The sequence below is a fragment of the Hyla sarda genome, chromosome 3 (assembly GCF_029499605.1).
Source record: "Hyla sarda isolate aHylSar1 chromosome 3, aHylSar1.hap1, whole genome shotgun sequence".
Classification (NCBI taxonomy): domain Eukaryota; kingdom Metazoa; phylum Chordata; class Amphibia; order Anura; family Hylidae; genus Hyla; species Hyla sarda.
Window position 1 is genome coordinate 38,754,718 of NC_079191.1, and position 22,060 is coordinate 38,776,777.

Sequence of the window (22,060 nt, forward strand, 5' to 3'; positions counted from 1 at the left end):
ATAAGCATAACTTGTCCTCTTCCTCCCCTCTTCTTTTATTGGTGCAATGTCAAGCACTCCCATGTTGCTAAGCCTAGGCAAGAAAAAAAAAAAACACATTGCTTAACTCTACCTATAAGTGGGTTAGAGTCAGGTCACATTATGTGCAGTTTTTTTTATCAAAGAGCTATGTGGAGAAAGTGATTTGGCCTATAATCACAATCGAAGTGTTATATAAAGATATAATGTCTTTCGGCTATGTTCACATGTTGAATTCTTATTACATTTTTCAAATTTTTTTACTGCCTTTTGGCTACAGGACTAGTGATGGTGAGTGTGCATGATATGGGAAAAATACATGGAGTGCTTCTTTATCTCAATTTGGTATTCAATTGTTGGTGTGGTTCTTACCAAAGTTGGAAACCTTCTAACATGCCTAAGTTTCCACCCAGTTAGGTTGTATTGTGTGTTCGGTTTTGCCATTGTGATTCTTTAGAATGTGAATTATCTTAAAATTAATCATGTAAACAATGTATTTCTTTTTTAGAAATATCTCACTTTCTAGATGTCTTAGCCAATATGACAGATTGTGTCGCCCAATACAATCCACCACCTTGTGAGAATCCCTGCCAGGATTTGAGGTACAGATCAATCACAGGAGCATGCAACAATAGGTGAGCTGCACTACAAAGAGTTGTGTGTTTGGTATATTTAAGTATAGAGCAGGGTTTCCCATTTTGGCTGAACATGTCAGTTCCCAATATACAATGCATTATGTGATAGTTGTTATTGTTGGATACATTTGATAACAGTCTGGTGTAACTACTATTGTTCAATAAGATGCATGTAGAAATATAGAAGTACACTTATTTATATGTTATGACTAAAAGAGTACCCGGTTGTGCCGTGTCTTCCTGAGGAAAAGCAACAATGTCACTCATATCCTCATCTCCTGTCCTAATCTTCTGTCCTCATCTCCCATTCTCATATCTCGTCCTCATAGTCTGACCTCATATCTTGACCTCATATGCTGTCCTGATATCCTGTCCTGACATTCCAACCTCATTTCCTCTTCTCATATCAAAACTTCCTATTTTGTCCTCATATTTCAACCTCATATGCTATCATGATATCCTGTCCTTACATCCCGACTTTCTATCCTGCCTCATATCCTTATATCTTAACCTCAGATCTCGTCCTTATATCCCAATCTCATATCCCAATCCCATATGCCATCCTGATATCCCATCCCTTGCAATAACTGTTCTTTGCACCTGCCTGCCGGATAGTAAGTTGGATGTTTTAAGTCCTGGACAAGCTCTGCAGCACAAGATCAGAAGATTTACAAGAAGTTCCAAAAACTTGCAAGAGACTTCAGAGACCCCTCCTGCCACCCACCCATCCTCGCAAATAGTGGTGGGTTAGAGTTAAATTAACTCTACTATACTTTTAGTTCACAAATAAGTAACGTGTACCAAGTTTCATCAAAATATCTCCAGCCATTTGGAATTACTTGAACATACATACATTGGGGGGTTTAATGAAAAGTGGAGGAAGAGAATATACTTCTACTCCATTAATTCACGTGGTGGAAACCACAGGGGGAGATTTATCAAAACCTGTCCAGAGGAAAAGTTGCTGTGTTGCCCATAGCAACCAATCAGATCGCTTCTTTCATTTTTAACAAAGCCTCTGCAAAATGAAAGAAGCGATAATAACGTTTTTAATAACGCCATCCACAGTCAGTTTCTAAGCTGACCGAGGACTGGTGTACATTTGCGCCTCAGTTAGCACAGTTGTGCCGAACAGTTGTATCCACTGCAGGATATCAACTGAAATCACGACTTGGAATGTTCTTTCTGATATAGTCTTCTACACCAAAAGTCGCAATGAAAAGTCTCTAAACAGCATCTTGGAAAAACTGTGCAACAAATTTACCCCACAAAACCAGAGTAAAACCAATGAAAAATGTCCCCCATTGTTCCAGTATAACTTCCAAATGGCTGGATATATTTAGTTTTGACTTTTTAATGTTTTTTATTTGTGAAAGGGGTCTTCCTGCTAAATAACAGGTGGTCCAGGTCAGGGGGTATAAGCTCCACCCATTTCCCTTCCACTTTATTTTCATTATTTACCATTCATACAGGGTATACCCTCTTTAGGTGTACCCCTCAATAGCAGCCTGGGCACACTTCTTGCCCCTGATTAGGTTCTGGGTTAGGTAGGGGTTCCAATTGGGCTAATCTTATGCCACAACCACAAATTTTAATTATTTGGGGGATTTTTTTTTATTCTACAGAGTAGTATTTAGGGCAAGTGTAATTAGTTGTGGAGAGATGAGTTTATTATAGGCACTATATTATACTAAGACTGAAGTACTATAATTACTCTTGTGCTGCGCATGGGGAAGTCTATATTGGGGTTTATGTTTTTTTAATGGTGGCGGTTGTTTGCCCTTTGTCTTTATCATGTAAATATTTTGGGATACTAATAAACTGAAGTGCAATTGATTCTAAAGTTATTGTTATAATTTTGAGAGGGGTGGAGTTTATAGGTTTTGTAAGGCTGGGTTCACATATATCAGGCGTCCGGCATAGTTTCCCTCTGGCGTGCACCAGAGGAAAACTGATGCTAGAACTGATCCTATTCATTTGAATGGGACAGTTCACAATCATCCAGCATCTCAATTTTGACAAAATAAATGGGCGAATATAAAGCCCATGGGAAGTGCTTTAAGACGTAACTTTTAATAGATATCTCAATAAAATACACCAATATTCTGACCCAATAAAATGAAGGATTAAATATATGTACCAATTGTACCAAATGTGATATGCCCAATGCGTTTCCACTGCGTACAGCAGTTTCCTCAGGGGAATAGAATTGGCACAATTAATTGTCAACAGTATATTATGTAAGATAACCAAATATGCATAGCACTAGTCGGGTCATACATCACTATCTCCAACAACACCTAAATGCCCTCAGTTTCAAATATACACCATTATGCATAGACAAACAGGTATAAGTATAGACCATCATATATGTCCACCATGGTGCAGTGTTTAAGATAGGTGTGTTAAAGATATAATACAAAAAGTACCGGACTGGCCTGTTTCCTGGTGGTAACGTGTAATGAAGAAATAAAGGCAATATTTAGACTCGGCACAGTCATTGTTTTTGAGAAGCCAGTATGATCATGATCGGTATATTTCTCTACCTGTCGAAAAACACAGACAAAATCCCCATTAGGAGTACTTCTTTTGTAGCCAAGTACCTGAAAAGGAAAGTATTGCCAAGGTATGGCTTCTCACCTTTCAGTGTCCGGATATTGAGTGTGGGTAGGAGAACTAGCTACAATGGTAGGGAGCCACACTGCTGGCTACTGGCAGCAGCGTCCGGCCTCCCATGAGTATGCGTCGCTGTGCCGCGCGCGATCTCGTGATAGACAGTCATGTGATCCAGTCCGATCTTGTGATGAGCCTGCTCTCTAGCACTGGGTGAATCTCACCCCTCGGCATATGTCAATGTAGCAGAATGACAGCGCAGACTATAAATCAAAGCTATTTAGGCTAGTAGGTATAGTACTTAGTCAATATCAATAACTGGTAATGCCTCTGGTATATTAGATTAGTATGTTATTAGAATCAGATCACTGCCATCAATGAAAGGATGAGGGTGCTATAGCTGTCACAACAGTGCTCATAATAGGATAATACCTATAAAATTGTAATATACACTAGTATCATTTAGAGATAAATTATAATCTGATACAAGTATGGCATAAGAAATTATTTTATAAGAAATATATATGAAACCACATCCCAAACAAACGGTAGAGGATCTCGCGGACGCAGAGGAACAGGGAGGGGCCAGGTGAATCAAACATCATGCACCGATGGCTCATCTGCCTCCTCCTCTGCTGCTCAGGCTCCCCCTCCTTTTTTAGGGCCGGCCAGCAGGGACAGCAGCAGGGACCCATACCCCCTTTGTCCCAAAACCCATTACTAAATAACTCAGCATCTAGTGATAATTTATAGGTGGTAAACCTCTCAGATGTTCTGTTAACTGAACAACAGGTGCAACTCCTTGGCAGGAGTCTTTCATTTGTGCCAACAGTGGAATACGATTCATTTACATGGATCAAGGATTTGCACCTGTTCTCCAGAAAATTGAAGTGGCACAAATTCTATAAGCAAAAAGACAGACGAGAATGCCAGGAATTAGGGATTAACGTTGGGGAACTGTTTACAACTAGGACTCTAGCAGATGTATTAGAGGTGAACAATAGACCTAGGGATGAGGGACCCTTTACCACTTGTGGCCCCAAGAGCAAGGTGTTTCCGCCTATCAGTGAAACGTCATGCATAGACGTTTTTCTTGACCCAGTACAATGGGATCTGAAGGCATTAGCTACCTCCTCCTTATCAGTCAAAAATAATCTTTCAAGACATGAACGACGAGCTATGAAACAGCTCCGGGAAAACAGCAACTTAATTATTAAATCTTCAGATAAAGGGGGAAATATTGTGATCCTCAATAGACAACAATATACTGAGATGTGTCACAAATTATTGGATGATAGGTCCGCTTATGAAATTCTCCTGAGAGATCCTACTCATGAATATCTGACAGAATTGAGAGGCATTATTTCCAAAGCTAGACTTGCCAGGCTGCTGTGTGATAAAGAAGGCCAGTTCCTACTACCTTGTAAACCTACTATTGTTACCTTTTATGCACTCCCTAAGAATCATAAAGGGGTTTCCCCCCTTCACGGATGACCGATAGTTTCGGGGATACTGAGCTTGGGACAAAATATTGGCATATATCTAGATAAAGTTTTGCGTGAATTTGTGACCACTCTTCCATCTTACCCTAGGGACTCTATGGACCTCTTAAACAGGATTGACGGTCTCCCCCTTGACAGAAACACTCTTTTAACAACTATTGACATAGAGGCCCTTTATTCCTCTATTCCTCACGAGATGGGACTGAGGGCTGTCTCATACTTTCATTCATCCAGAGGTAACCATCTGCGGGCACACAATAAATTAGTGTTGAGACTTCTGTACATGTCTTATTGATGTGTCTTTTTAGGATGCTAGTGTTAGTCTTACATATCATTATTTACATGTACACCACTTGTTGTTGTTCACCTTGTATTTGGCCTTGTTGGCCGGTTCCTTTGATGTATGGCTAGCTATTGTCATGTTTTTCCAGCTTATATTCTCTCAATAAAAGCTTCATGGTTTGACCTTTAAATTAGTGTTGAGACTGCTTGAGTTTGTCCTCACACGGAATTATTTTCTTTTTGATGGCCATATTTACCACCAGCTTAGGGGCACGGCCATGGGGAGCCCATGTGCCCCCACTTACGCCAACATGCTCCTTAGCTGGTCGGAGGCAAGCCTCGTCTTTATTGACGAAAGAGAGAAATTCAGTAATCTCGCCTTATTTTGGGCAAGATTCATTGATGATATTCTCATACTGTGGAAGGGCTCAGGGGATGATTTCAAAACATTTGTAAGCTCTCTCAACACCAATCCCATTCACGTTTGAGATCAGTAACAAGGAGTTAGCCTTTCTTGACCTGAAGATTGCAAAGGATGAGGAGGGTATGTTGCATTCAACAGTGCATCGCAAAAAGACAGCAAAGAATAGCCTCCTGAGGTGGGAGAGCTGGCACCTGGTCCCCCTAAAAAGGGGGATACCGAGTGCCAGTATCTCTGCCTCAGGAGGAACTGCTCCCAAACTGAGAACTTTATAGTACAGGCTAGGGATCTTATAACCCGATTTCGAAATCGGGGTTACCCCGACTATATCTTGAGGGAGGCTTTCCAACATGCCCAACGGACCCCTAGAGAGAATTTGTTGATCCCGCGTAAAAAAGATGTATCAGATGGTTTGGCCAGAGTAATTGGTACGTTTGACCAAACATAGGCCCCTGTAAGAACGATACTTGAAAAGCATTGGAGGATCTTACAGATGGACCAGGATATGGGCGATATTGTAGGAGAACGGCTACAGATCACAGATATCCTCACTCAAAGTCATCTGGCCCCTGATACACGATCGAGAGAAACATGGCTGGGCAGTCGTATGAAACCGAAGGGCTGCTTTAAATTTTGGAAATGCAAAGCCTGTCCATTCATCAAGAAAGCATATACGTTCACCGATATCAAATCTAATAAGAACTTAAATATAGGAAGTTTCATTAACTGCAAATCAAGTGGGGTCATCTATGTAGCCACTTGTCCGTGTAACATGTACTATGTGGAGAAGACTACAAGGGCCCTTAAACGCAGAGTCCTGGAGCATTTAGGAGATATCAGAAATAGTAGCGAAACCTCCTTATCGTTACATATGCGTGGAACACACGGAGGCTGGCTGGAAGGACTTTCCTTTATAGCCGTAGAAAGGATCAAACCCTCTCCCCGAGGTGGGGACATGACCGCATTTTGTTACAGAAGGAGTGTAGGTGGATTCACCAGCTAAATTCCACTGCACACATAGGACTGAATGAACAACTTAACTATTCTTGCTTTCTATAAAGTTCTCAGTTTGGCTCTTCCAACCCTAAGTAATGACATGTTAGGTAGTCAGTGAACCCTTAGTAGGTGTTCTGAGATTAGTGTCACTACCTAGACAGTATAGTGTAGGGTGTATTAGGAGGATCCAGAGTGGGACAACCCTTTTTAGGGCGGCCACCCTGCCTAGGCAGTAGGGACCTACTATACGGTTTGTAGGGATATATTTAGGCCCACTAGGCCCACACTATCCCCATCCCTCCCCTCCGTCGCCTTAGGGAAATCCCCTAAAATAGGGTGGGAGAAGCCAGAAAATGGGATGTGGTTTCATATATATTTCTTATACAATAATTTCTTATGCCATATTTGTATAAGATTATAATTTATGTCTAAATGATACTAGTGTATATTACAATATTATAGGTATTATCCTATTATGAGCACTGTTGTGACAGCTATAGCGCCCTCATCCCATCATTGATGGCAGTGATCTGATTCTAATAACATACTAATTTAATATAAGAGTACACCGGAGGCATTAACATTGACTAAGTACTATACCTACTAGCCTAAATCACCTTGATTTATGGTCCACGCTGTCACTCCACTACATTGATACATGCCGAGGGGTGGGATTCCCCCACGGCCTCAGCGCTGCAGAGCGGACTCATCGCGAGATCGGGCTGGATTTTTACCTGGAATAATAAAAACAAAAAAATAAAATTTTTGTAATTTCTAGTAAAAGACGCTATTTTCAAACATGTTGTTTTGCATTGTGGAAAATGAAGGCAGATATGATATTTCCGTCAATTATAATTCAGTCTGGAAGTGTCCAGTCATCTGAAAACTAGAGGGCATGTAGCATTCATGGCAATGCTAGAACAAGGTCAAGCTTTCCAGGTAGCATGCCGTCTCCAAGTATAATAATGCACAAAGTTACATTACTCAGTTTCGATTTGCTGGCAGACATATCATGTCATCTGATTCAGCCCTAGGGGCAGTATTTCCGGGCCTCTAGTGCCAACAACAGTTCAGATTTTGGAGATTTAGTTTGGAGATTTTTTTTATGTTGCAGTTTGTTTAATATTCAGAAGTGTCTCTATGGAAACACGGCTTGTTGATTAGTTTAGGGCTGCATTGTTTGGTACATCACCTAAAGATAACATAGCTTTTACAAGGCTAGAAAGAGACATATCAGGTTTTGTCCAAATAAAATGCAAGAAAAAACAACATTTTCCCCTAAATTCTAAATCAATGCACACCATGTTCCACCTTTGTTATACACTTTAAAATTTGCCAAATAATAAGCCATTACATATTTTAACAACCTAGCAAGTTCTTCAAGCATCCTTATATTTTCTATTTTTTAACCATAGAAATCATAATATGGTTGTGTGCTTGGGCTCAGGCCTGGTAGAAGGATTTTTGCCACCCTATGCAAAAGCTAATTTGGTTGACCCTTGACCCTGCCCATTGGCTCCTCCCAATGTATGGAGGGGCACGCGATGTCAGGATGTTGGACACACCTGACCTTAGTGATCGACCCTATCTGCCTCGGAGGTGGCACTGTGCAGGCTGCAAAGAGTAGATTATTATAGTATGGGTGGTGTGGAGGTAGCATAGTGGGGTTTTGCTTGACGGGCAAGTGCTTTGGATGGGCGGGTGCTTTGGATGCTGGCTAGCTTTATTGCAGCAGGCAGAGCCCCCCATCAAAGGGCGCTTTAGACGGCTGCCTATTTTGCCTATAGACAGAGCCGGTGTAGTGAAGAAAACTGTTCCCTGTAAGAAATGTGTCCAAGCAGTTGATGATAAATGATGAGTTAGTAAAGCCACTGTGATTGGCTGAGACGCGCACACCCGCCCCATACTATTGGTTGTTGGGGGGGAGGGAACAGTGCAGCCTCGCTCAGCTCAGTATTTGGCACCAGCTCCCTGGACACATTTCTACATTCCCGCCGCAGGGATCGGGGATGGAGAGAGCCAGCAGCGGGGACACACATTTCTACATCCCCCAGGCTGATGAAAGCCGTGGGGATCAAGTTCACAGTTTTACAGCAGCGGCAAGAGCGAGCTGCAGCAGCGGGGTCACAGTTTTCAACATCACTGTTCTCCGCTTCTCTGCCCCGATCTCTCCACTCTCATAGAGAGGATACAGTTTGCTATATTCTGCTGTGAGAGTGCAGAGCTCGAGGTGTATTGAAATGTGTCCAGGGAGCTGGTGCCAAATACTGAGCTGAGCGAGGCTGCACAACCCCCCAACAACCAATACTATGGGGCCGGTGTGTGCGTCTCAGCCAATCACAGTGGCTTTGCTGACTCAGCATTCATCATCAGCTGCTTCTAAAGGGAACAGTTTTCTTCACTACACCGGCCCTGCATGGACTCACTATAGTTTTCTATTGTGACGTAAGCTGTGTTAAAAAAATTTCACGAAGTCCAGGTATTGAGGCTGTAGATCAGTGGTCTCAAACTATGGCCCTCCAAATGTTGCAAAACTTCAACTCCCAGCATGCCCGAACAGCCGTTGGCTGTCCGGGCATGCTGGGAGTTGATGTTTTGCAACATCTGGAGGGCCACAGTTTGAGGCCACTGCCGTAGATGTTAGTATGCAGCCATATTGTGTAATGGGTGTTCCTGCCTGTGGCTCTGTTTGCAGTCCCTCCTTGTCTTCAGCTGCAGCATTGCTTGCTGCCATGGCAATGCCCGGGCCAATCAGGAGCATGGATGACTGGCCAATGGTATTCTGCCTGTAATTTGTTCAGCGCATATTAACCCTTTGTTTCCGACCATTTCCCCAGACCTGTGGTGTGGTTGTTTTGTTCTGACTCTTGTCGCCCCTGCATTTTAGTTTAGCGGAGTGACTGACACCCAGTTGTGGAATTGACACAACATATTGGCCCTGATTTACTCAGAGTGGAGTTTCCTGTGTGGGTTTTTTTTCCCTACAGTAATTTTTCCACGGTATTTACTATTTTTTTGCACTTTTCCCTACATTTTCTTTTTTTACATTTGCTCTGATCTGTGGGGTTTTCCAGGGCTCCAATCCACCACATTTTCTCTGGAAACATTAATAAAAAATTTTGGATTTTTCCTAACAACGTCCCCTTTCACTGTGACCATGCCCTGTTTTGGGGATTTTCTACATAAAATGGAGAGCTGGTCTGTTTTTTTAACTTTTCTGGTCCCAAACTCTGGCTCAGACTCAATTTGTGGCAATGTGCCAATTTCTGGTTCCACTGTACCACATTTTGGCGCACAACCCGACAAAACAAGTTGGGTTTACAATAATAAATCAGGGCCATTGTGTCTGTTTGAAGCCTATTCTTACTTTAAAACACTGAAAAAAAACTTTAGCAAGGAATATTATGGTGCGGTAATTAGCAGAAGTAATATTACGGTAAAAGTAATATTACGGTGCACAGTATCTCGGTTATTATTTATGCACTCTGCTGCTAATGAAATGAAAGGCATTACTCAGCATCCCATAATGACATTGCTAAACAATAAGCTCATTTTTTATTACGGGTCTAACAAATTTGGAAAACATTACCCAGATTAATTTGTGAATGTTTAAAGAATTAGAATAAATTTAATTGACCAAATACTTCTGTAAATGATTAAAACATGAAGAGTTCATCATTTTAATCTGTTTTTAAATATTTTCTTTTTTTTTTGTTTCCTTATATAAACAAGATCAATCAAAGCAGCAACTATACGATAGAGCTGGGATGTAGGTTATTTTTCCGGCATTTATTTTTTATTTTATATAGAATATAACTCTATTTTGCTTTTCTTGTTCCTTGTATACACTACATATATTTCTAAATTAGATTGTTCGGAATTTCTTTAGAATTGTAACTTATTTAACAAAATGAAAATGAAGGAACGTTACGGTAAATGTCCCTGTAAGCGGAAGCCGTATTATAAGAGAAGCCCACCAGTGGTTAAGTGTTTTAACACAATAACCAAAATACAGACTCCCCAGAGACCAATGTTCAAATCCGGCTCATATTTGACTTCTTCGAACTTTTGGAAACAGCAGCGTAGCTTGAAAGGCCGTCATTGTGGGCGCTTAACAGGTGGGAGTTTGCTACGCGCCGTTCTATCAGCAGGCAATGCAGTACATTGGAGCTGAGTGACATGATGTGAAATGCAGATTGTCTACAAAATTGTTTCTCTTCAAATAACAACGTTAACGTCATGTACATGTGTACTTTCTTTACATTCCTGTGCAAATCATAGTTTTTCTATGTGAATCATCATTTGTAATGTAATGATGTTGGCCAAATACTTACTCAGCTTTCACATATTCTGAATAAGGAGAGGAAAGTAAGCCATAGCCAGACTCTTAGGGTGGTTATGAAGTTTATCTCTTTATTGATAATTCAGTCATCATTACAAGTCGTACAATAAATTACAATCATACAAAGCATGACAGTACAAAATATAGCAAAGGTTGCCTAAGTTATATACTATACCACATGCAACACTAACATTCCACTCCATCACTCATTATGGAAGAAAAATTTTTGAACCACAATACATTACAGTCTATGATCGGGGAGGGGTCTGGAATCTACGGGGGATAGGGAGGGGTGGATCACAGGGCCAGATTACTCAGCAAACATGGGGGGAAGTGGGGAAGTAGAAGGGCGTTAGTCCTCTTTGTCATCGACATCCGGACAGTCTATGAAGTTTATCTCCCTCAAAGAGGACCTGTGGTCTTTTTGAAAGAAAAATGAGTTAGTGGATAGACAGATGAAAAAGAGGGACTGATCCCACACCTGTTTTTGGCATGGTGATCAAATTTCCTCGTTTCAGAAATATAAGGCACGTTAGCCAATCTGACAAATTGGCTAGCGGCGGGCATTACACAGTGTGCAGCACCCCACTAAGATGGGGAGCATGCATACTTAAAGGGGTACTCCGGTGGAAAACTTTTTTTTTTTTTTTTTTTTTTTTTTTTAAATCAACTGGTGCCAGAAAGCTAAACAGATTTGTAAATTACTTCTAATAAAAAAAATCTTAATCCTTCCAGTACTTGTTATCTGCTGAATACTACAGAGGAAATTATTTTCTTTTTGGAACACAGTGCTCTCTGCTGACATCATGACCACAGTGCTCTCTGCTGACATCTCTGTCCATTTTAAGAACTGTCCAGAGTAGGAGAAAATCCCGATAGCTAACATATGCTGCTCTGGACAGTTCCTAAAATAGACAGAGAGGTCAGCAGAGAGCTCTGTGCTCATAACGTCAGCAGATAGCTCTGTGTTCCAAAAAGAAAACCATTTCCTCTGTAGTATTCAGCAGCTAATAAGTACGGGAATGATTAAGATTTTAACCCCTTAAGGAGCGGGTTTTTTTCCGTTTTTGCATTTTCGTTTTTTGCTCCTTGCCTTTAAAAAATCATAACTCTTTCAATTTTGCACCTAAAAATCCATATGATGGCTTATTTTTTGCGCCACCAATTCTAATTTGTAATGACGTCAGTCATTTTGCCCAAAAATCTACGGTGAAACGGAAAAAAAAATCATTGTGCGACAAAATTGAAAAAAAAACGCAGTTTTGTAACTTTTGGGGGCTTCTGTTTCTACGTAGTACATTTTTCGGTAAAAATGACACCTTATATTTATTCTGTAGGTCCATACGATTAAAATGATACCCTACCTATATAGATTTGATTTTTTCGGACTTCTGGAAAAAATCATAACTACATGCAGGAAAATTAATATGTTTAAAATTGTCATCTTCTGACCCCTATAACTTTTTTATTTTTCCGTGTATGGGGCGGTATGAGGGCTCATTTTATGCGCCGTGATCTGAAGTTTTTAACGGTACAATTTTTGCATTGATAGGACTTATTGATCGCTTTTTATTCATTTTTAAATTATATAAAAAGTGACCAAAAATGCACTATTTTGGACTTTGGAATTTTTTTGCGCGCACGCCATTGACCAAGCGGTTTAATTAATGATATATTTTTATAATTCGGACATTTCCGCACGCGGTGATACCATATATGTTCATTTTTCTTTTTATTTACACTGTGTTTTTTTTTTTATTGGAAAAGGGGGGTGATTCAAACTTTTAATAGGGGAGGAGTTAAATGATCTTTATTCACTTTTTTTTTTCACTTTTTTTTTGCAGTGTTATAGGTCCCATAGGGACCTATAACACTGCACACACTGATCTTCTATGCTGATCACTGGTTTCTCATAAGAAACCAGTGATCAACGATTCTGCCGGATGACTGCTCATGCCTGGATCTCAGGCACTGAGCAGTCATTCGGCGATCGGACAGCGAGGAGGCAGGTAGGGGCCCTCCCGCTGTCCTGTCAGCTGTTCGGGATGCCGCAATTAGCCGCGGCTATCCCGAACAGCCCGACTGAGCTAGCCGGCCACTTTCGGTTTCACTTTCAGCCGCGCGGCTCAGCTCTGAGCGCGCGGCTAAAGGGTTAATAGCGCGCGGTGCCGCGATCGGCACTGCGCGCTATTAGAGGCGGGTCCCGGCTTCACTATGACGCCGGGCCCGCCGTGATATGACGCGGGGTTACTGTGTAACCCCGCGTTATATCAGGAGAGCAGGTCCAAGGGCGTACCTGTACGCCCTTGGTCCTTAAGGGGTTAATAGAAGTAATTTAAAAAATCGGTTTAACTTTCTGGCACCAGTTGATTTAAAAAAAAAAAAAAAAAGTTTTCCACCAGAGTATCCCTTTAATTAATGGCCAGGGTGTGTATTCAGCTCCTGCCAGCACTGAGTGAACAGGAACTCATGCTCACTGTCCTGAGCTGAATACACGCGCCATCCATTAAGTATTCACACCTCCTGTCCTAGTACAGTGCACACCAGATGTACACTGTTTAATGTCCTCCTTGTCCATTTGACAAAGTAATTAAAACATCAGATGGGGGGGGGGGGGGTGTTAGGAAAAAGGTGAGGAATGATTATGTATATGGCAGAATAATATGCTGTTTCATTATTTAATACTTAATCCTTGGTTGACATCTGATGTAGGGGTTTACTGTCAGCTGATGCTCCCCATCCATTCTTTTTGTTTTTGGGTTTGTGTGTTTTAAAGGGTGGATATATTTTTTCTAATAAAGATTATTATATTGTCATTGTTGTAGTATGCATCTTTTGTAGGTTAGGTATTGTATTTTGATTGGCATTTTGGTAATGCTGGATTGTAGGTTGATTTATCTCTTTAAGGAGTGCTTACATTTTTTTCAAATTTCTCACTTAGGCTGCATTCACACCACGTTTTTTACATACGGGTGCCGGATCCGGCCGAGGGAGGGGCAAGCCGGGCGCTCCCGTACCCCAGCCGAATCAGCCTGTGACTCTATTTACTTTAATGAGCCGACCTGTGTCAAACGGTGACTCCGGTCTGCTCAGTTTTGACCCGTATGAGGTTTTGTGACCGGACCTAAAACCGTAGTGGTGTGAATGCAGCCTTATAGTTATAGGGACATACCCAAACTTTTTATAGGTGAAGTCTGGATGTGGAGACACCCACCAATGCTGAAATAAAAGGCAAAGCGCTTAGCTGAGTGTTGTCCCATTGTTTTTCAGCTTTGCTCTTTTTGCCTTTCCTTAAAAAAAATTTGCTTATAAGACTTTCCATAATCTAAGCACACTTGGCATTCAGAGGTAAGATGAGCAGATGACCACAATGTTAGCGATTATGGAGGTCTCGCAGCGATCATGGAGGTCTCAGCAGCTGGACCCCACCGATCAAAAGTTGTGTCATGTCACCATGACATGTCAGAAGTTTGCAAAGTAAGCAACTATTGGCTAACCCAAGGTCATGTGATCTTGCTGCTGGATGCAAGGTATGCTGGGATGCCCTTGACATTATCTCAGTGTTCCTAGTACTTCCTCCATTGATTCAGGTGCCAAAATTCCATAGGTTCCTCATCCCTTTTGCTATTATTACCGCTGTTGCCATGCTCAGCTCGAGTGGAGCCTGGCAAAGTTTGAAAGCTCTGAGTGGGAACTGTCACCCCAAAATTCTTAGAGATCAGGATCGCCAGGTTCGGTTAAAGGCGTACTCTGCCCCTAGACATCTTATCCCCTATCTAAAGCATAGGGGATAAGATGTCTGATCGCCGGGGTCCTGCTGCTAGGACCCCCGCAATATCTGTGCACCAACCGATGTTTTTTTTAGAACGCTGGGTGCGGGCGGCTGAGGTCGTCGTCCACGCCCCTTGTGACGTCAAGTCACGTCCCCTCAATGCAAGTCTATGGGAGGGGGCGTGGTGGCCACCACGCCCCCTCCCATAAACTTGCATTGAGGGGGCAGGGCGTGAATCTCAAGGAGTGTGGCTGTGACGTCAGGACCCTGTCACTCCTCTCCGAGCATTTGGAACAGAATGTTCGAAAAGCTGGGGCAGCGAAGTACCCCTTTAATTCATCTCCCCATTGTTTACCAAAGTGATGATCTCTTTAAGGAATCTTTTTTCTATGTTCTTCTTTTTCTTTTCTTTTCTGCTCAGCATACAATGAGCATCACCAAAGCCTCCTCCATAGAGATCAATAGAACGTTAATTTGACATCTGCTTAACCTGCTTTGACTTCCTATTGAAAGTAATGATGACACAGGCTGTATACCGAAACTTGCTGCGGTTTCTTTTCTTCAGTGTTTTCCTATTTTTAACTATTGCGTAGCTCTTGCTTTTAATGGTGTTTAATGTACTTTAATAGGCTGACCCTGTGACACTACTTAATTCATTCTATGAGATATAGAGTATATAATCATCCCCAATATTCTTCATCAAAAGTATAATGGAGTGTTAGGTTTTCCCTGATAAAAGGCTACAAATATAGATAAAAGCCTGGTCAGAATGTCAGCAATTTTGGAATACTAATGCATTTGAAGCATCTATTAAGTGAACCTCCAGTGCTCCACATAGAACGTGCACCTAAATTCTTAGTATAGAATTATTTAAACACCTTTGAAATTGCAATAAATTGAGGCAAAGTAGGAGGCAACTTGAATAACTACAGTTCTTTAAAGGGGTACCCCGGTGAAAAGCATTTTTTAAAATCAACTGGTGCCAGAAAGTTAAACAGATTTGTAAACTACTTCTATTTAAAAATCTTAATCCTTCCAGTACTTATCAGCTGCTGTATGCTCCTGAGGAAGTTTCATTTCTTTAATTTCTTTTCATTCTGACCACAGTGTTCTCTGCTGACACCTCTGTCCATGTCAGGAACTTTACAGAGCAGGAGAGGTTTGCTATGGGGATTTGTTCGAGCTCTGGACAATTTCTGACATGGACAGAGGTGTCAGCACAGAGCACTGTGGTCAGATAGAAAGAAAACTCAAAATGAAAAGAACTTCCTCTTGAGCATACATCAGCTGATAAGCACTGGAAGGATAATATTTTCAAATAGAAGTAATTTACAAAACTGTTTAACTTTCTGGCACCAGTTGATTAAAAATGTTTTCCAGTGGAGTACGCTACGACAAACAAAAAATATATTCAAATCAACTGGTGACAAAAAGTTATGCAAATTTGTAAATTTCTTCTATTTGAAAAATGTAAACCTTCCAGAAGTCATGTAGTCTTTCCAGTCTGACAAGGTGATTTTATTTCTTACTAGCTGAGTACCCAGTGTTGCCCTGTTTTTCCTTCCTAATCCTTGTTGGGGAGGAAGCTTTTGATTTCATATCCCATCCTCATATATTTTTGTCACATCCCGTCCCCATATCCCATCCTCATATCCCGACCTCATATCTGACCTCATATCCCGCCCTCATATTCCGACCATCATATCTCGACCTCATATCCTGACCTCCTATCCCGTCCTCATATCTCGACCTCATATCCCGTCCTCATATCCCGACCTCCTATCTCGACCTCATATCCCGTCCACATATCCCGTCCTCATACCCCATTCTCCTATCCCATCCTCCTATCCCGTCCTCCCATCCCTTCCTCCTGTCTCAACCTCATATCCCATCCTCATATGCCGACCTCCTATCCCATCCTTCTATCTCGACCTCATATTCTGACCTCCTATCCCGACCGCCTATCCAGACCTCATATCCTGTCCTCATATCCTGTCCTCCTATCTCAATTTCATATCCCATCCTCATATCTCAACCTCCTATCCCGACCTCCTATCCCGTCCTCATATCCCATCCTCATATCTTGACCTCATATCCCATCCTCATATCCCGACCTCATATCTCATCCTCATATCCCGTCCTCATATCTCATCCTCATATCCCATCCTCATATCCCGTCCCCATATCCCGTCCCCATACCCCATCCCGTCTTTGTGAGATGGAGTGTGGCTTGCAAGCCGGACCAACACATTCACCAGGAGATGCAGAGCGGAGCTTGTCGAGTAAGGTAGTTGAAGTCCCATATACGTGCAATAGACTTAAAACAAAAACCCTTCTTTTATATTAGGGTGTAGGGTAGGTAAGGGTTAATTTAACCCGCATATATTTACATTTGACGTATAAGTAATATGTGTATCAGGTATTATTGAAATATCTCCAGCCGTACAGAAGTTATGTGGGAACATACAATTCCCATTGATTTGCATGGGACTTTAACCCCTTAAGGACCAGGCTTTTTTCCGTTTTTGCACTTTAATTTTTTCCTCCTTACCTTTAAAAAATCATAACTCTTTCAATTTTGCACCTAAAAATCCCTATGATCGCTTATTGTTTGCACCACCAATTCTTCTTTGTAAAGACATCAGTCATTTTAGTGGTACCATTTCTGTATTAATAGGACTTGTTGTTCGCTTTTTATTCATTTTTTCATGATATAAAAAGTGACTAAAATACGCTATCTTGGACTTTGGAATTTTTTTGCGCGTACGCCATTGACTGTGCTGTTTAATTAACAATATATTTTTATAATTCGGACATTTCTGCACGCGGTGATACCATATATGTTTATTTTTATTTACACAGTTTTTTTTTTTTAAATGGGAAAAGTGGAGTGATTCAAACTTTTATTAGGGGAGGAGTTAAATGATCTTTATTCACTTTTTTTTTTTGCAGTGTTATAGCTCCCATAGGGACCTATAACACTGCACACACTGATCTTTTACATTGTTCAATGGTTTCTCATAGGAAACCATTGATCAATGATTCTGCCGCTTGACTGCTCATGCCTGGATCTCAGGCACTGAGCAGTCATTCGGCGATCAGACACCAGGAGGCAGGTAGGGGACCCTCCTGCTGTGTCTCAGCTGTTCGGGATACCGTGATTTCGCCGCAGACATCTTGAACAGCACCCTGAGCTAGCCGGCAACGTTTTAGTTTCACTTTACGCCACATCTAAAGGGTTAATAGCGAGCGGCACCTCGATCAGTGCCGCACGCTATTAGCCACGGGTCCCGGCCATTGTTAAAGGCCGGGCCCGACCCGCTATGCTATATGTTATAGAATGGGAGCAGACTAAAGATGTAACGGTACGTCCTTGGTCCTTAAGAGGTTAAACAAAAACCCTGACCCTCACAAATGGGGGTAGTTAAGGGTTATATTAACTATCCTATATTTTAAGTGGACATATAAGTAACATCTGACCCAGTATTATCGAAATATCTCCAGCCGTTTGCAGTAACATATATTTCCTTGGATGGAACTTTAAACAAAAACCACGACCCTGGCAAATGGGGGTGAGTAAAGGTTAAAGGGGTACTCCGGTGAAAACCTTTTTACTTTTAAATCAACTGGCTCCGGAAAGTTAAACAGATTTTTACATTACTTCTATTAAAAAATTTTAATCCTTCCTGTACTTATTAGCTGCTGAATACTACAGAGGAAAGTTCTTTTATTTTTGGAATGCTCTCTGATGACACCACGAGCACAGTGCTCTCTGCTGACGTTATTATAATAATAAGAAGTCTTTATTTATTACTGTCCTTAGTGGGATTTGAACCCAAGGCCCCAGCACTGCAAGGCAGTAGTGCTAACCACTAAGCCACCATGCTGCCTTTAGCGTACATTTGCTATGCACGGTTGCTAAAATGGACAGAGATGTCAGCAGAGAGTACTGTGCTCATGATGTCATCAGTGTTCCAAAAAGAAAGGAATTTCCTCTGTAGCATTCAGCAGCTAATAAGTACTGGAAGGATTAAGATTTTTTAATAGAAGTAATTTACAAATATGTTTACCTTTCTGGCACCAGTTGATTTAAAATAAAAAAGGTTTTCACCGGAGTACCCCTTTAAATCACCTATCCTATGTTTGTTGTTGACATATAAGTAACATGTGGCCAAGTTTCATGTTAATATCTTTAGCCGTTTGGACGTGATGCAGGAACATACACACACACACATTGAATTTTAAATATATAGATTAGTGGAGGATAGGTTTTTAATTAATTTTTAAAACTTTTTTTTTACATTTTATTTTACATTTTTAAGCCCCCCATAGAGGACTTTTGCATGCAATCAATAGATTGCATTCACTGTTTAATGCTTTTACTATTGCATAGCATTGAACAGTGAAATCGGTGCTCCACTGATACAGCCTGACTCTGCCAGGCTGCATCATTAAATTAATTGATTTGGCAGGTATAGGGACCCTCTTCTGCCAATTTAACTTATAGGACCCTCACGATCATGATCGGCATTGTTCACGGCATCTTAAGGGTTAATGACAGGTAGCGGTGGGATCATCATTAGTGCTGAGGTCCTGACTACTGATAGAAGCCATCCTTCACCACCTATAAAGCGATCACATCTCCTGTATTCATTTTATAGGCATTTAATGATCCTGGATATACATTTTTACCCTTAAAGGAGTACTCCGGTGAAAACCTTTTTTTCTTTTAAATCAACTGGTGGCAGAAAGTTAAACATATTTGTAAATTATTTCTATTAAAAAAATCTTAATCCTTCCAGTACCTATTAGCTGCTGAATGCTACAGAGGAAATTCCTTTCTTTTTGGAACACTGATGACATCACGAGCACAGTGCTCTCTGCTGACATCTCTGTCCATTTTGGCAACCATGCATAGCAGATGCATAGCAGATGCATAGCAGATATATAGCAGATATATGCTAAGGGCAGCATGGTGGCTCAGTGGTTAGCACTGCTGCCTTGCAGTGCTGGGGACCTGGATTCAAATCCCACTAAGGACAACAATAAATAAAGCATTATTATTATTATTATAACGTCAGCAGAGAGAACTGTGGTTGTGATGTCATCAGAGAGCATTCCAAAAAGAAAAGAATTTCCTCTGTAACATTCAGCAGCTAATAAGTACAGGAAGGATTAAGATTTTTGATTTAAAAGAAAAAAGGTTTTCACCGGAGTACCCCTTTAAGGATTAAGTTTCAGATGGCAAAGGCATACCTATATGCCTTTTTTTTTGTCTAGGGGTTAAAATACTGAAAATATTGTAATTATTATTATTATCATCATCATCATCAGATAAAAAATTAAATTTCTTAGAAAAACAATGATATATATATATATATATATATATATATATATATTTTTTTTTTTATTTATTTATTTATGTATTCATTTTTTTATTTAGAAATCAACCTTCCTGGGGAGCCTCAAATGCTGTTTTACCTAGGTGGCTACCATCACAATATGAGGATGGAATTGGTGAGCCAAAGGGATGGAATAAATATTTCCTCTACAACAATTTTTCCTTGCCTCCAGTAAGAACCTTTCAAGACGGGTTATTTCACAATGTTCAGAGTTAGGTTGCGAGCTTTGTAATGTAAATGCAATCTGTTCTTTTTGTGCATGAGTTCTGCTATGAATGTGCCACTTTGTAAAGTCTATTCCTAGTGGAAAAAATAAATAAATAAATAAATAAATAAATATATATATATATATATATATATATATATATATATATACAGTATATATATATATATATATATATATATATATATATATATATTATTATTATTATTATTATTATTATTATTAATAAGCACTGACTGTCCACCAGTGACATGGATTAGTTAAATGGTCACTAACAGGCAGCTTTCTTTTCATACTGCTATCACATCACATGAGCTCCAATCTGACTTGGCTCCATTGGAGGGCTCGAACGGAGAGGTAAAAACGTGTTTTCCTAAGGGCGCACACCGCTACGGTAAGTTAAAACCGCAGACATCAAAAGTAAAATAATAAAAGTGGCTTTATTGTCATAGACATAGATGACGCGTTTTGAGGACGCAGCTCTCTTTATCAAGTCACATGACTTAATAAATAGAGCTGCTCTCTCAAAACGCGTCTATATGTCAATAAAGCCACTTTTATTATGTTACTATTAATGTCTGCGGTTTTAACTTACCGTAGCGATGTGCGCCCTTAGGAAAACCAGTTTTTACCCCTCCAACGGAACCAAGTCTTCTCTGCAAACTCCGTGCATCTATAGAACTGGGTCCCGGCTGCCACGCAACTACTCCTATTTATACGCAAAAAGGTGTTGAGATCTGAGCCCAACACGTCCAGGTACGTGGGCAATTTACAAAGAGAAAACTGTTATTGTGTTGCCCTTGGTAATGGCAGAAGGATAGCGCCACCACTGTCTGTTTTTTCTTTCCATATAAACTTGCACGACCCCCAATCGGACTTGCCAAATCATACAGTACCTGCTGTGTGGACCATCTGTCATCAAGTATCCCATAGAAATAAAGAAAGCAGCATCCAATCCACATAGCAGAAGATGCTGTGCAATTTGGCAGGTCAGAGGTCAAGTGTGAACATAGGACCCGCGGGCTCCTAGCGTGTAAATAAAGCATCAGTTAAAAAAAAAATGCTCGGAGCACTCCTTAAATGTTCTAAAGCCCACATATTGACAGACTGAATCAACTAGTAAAAGCTGAACCATATAAATTTACATTTGCACTTTCAGAGACAATGAATGGAGCGATGGCCGATCATATGCCACTCTATTCAGGTAGGATCTTTGGGAGGAACATTTTAAAGATCAGACACTTAAAGGGGAACTCCAATACTTAAAGGGTTATCCAGGAGAAAACTTTTTTTTTTATATATCAACTGGCTCCAGAAAGTTAAACAGATTTGTAAATTACTTCTATAAAAAAAAAAATCTTAATCCTTTCAGTACTTTTTAGCTGTTAAAGTTGAGTTGTTCTTTTCTGTCTAAGTGCTTTCTGATGACACGTGTCTCGGGAACTGTCCAGTTTAGAAGCAAATCCCCATAGCAAACCTCTTCTAAACTGGGCGGTTCCCGAGACACATGTCATCAGAGAGCACTTAAACAGAAAAGAACAACCTTAACTTCAGAAGCTCATAAGTACTAAAAAGGATTAAGATTTTTTTTTAATAGAAGTGATTTACAAATCTGTTTAACTTTCTGAATCCAGTTGATATGTAAAAATTTTTTTTTTCCTGGAATACCCCTTTAACAATGTATCCCCTATCCACAGATAAGTGTCTGATCATGGGGGGTCCAACCGCTTGGACCACCCCCCACCTGTGATCTCCTGCACTGAACCCCAACTCACCCCATGCCGGAACCAGTGGTAGACCCACCCCCTCTATGCATCTCTTTGGGAGAGCCAGTGCTTCGGGCAGGAGATTGCG

General features: G+C 40.7%; 1 protein-coding gene across 1 annotated transcript in view; it reads left to right on the forward strand.

Moving 5' to 3' along the window:
* The window catches only part of TPO (thyroid peroxidase), a 172,482-nt gene that overhangs the window by 19,862 nt on the left and 130,560 nt on the right, over positions 1-22,060 (forward strand). The window contains exons 3-4 of the mRNA XM_056563064.1: positions 527-653; positions 20,025-20,154. Coding sequence (XP_056419039.1) covers positions 527-653; positions 20,025-20,154 — 257 coding nt within the window. The remainder of the gene's footprint in view (positions 1-526; positions 654-20,024; positions 20,155-22,060) is intronic.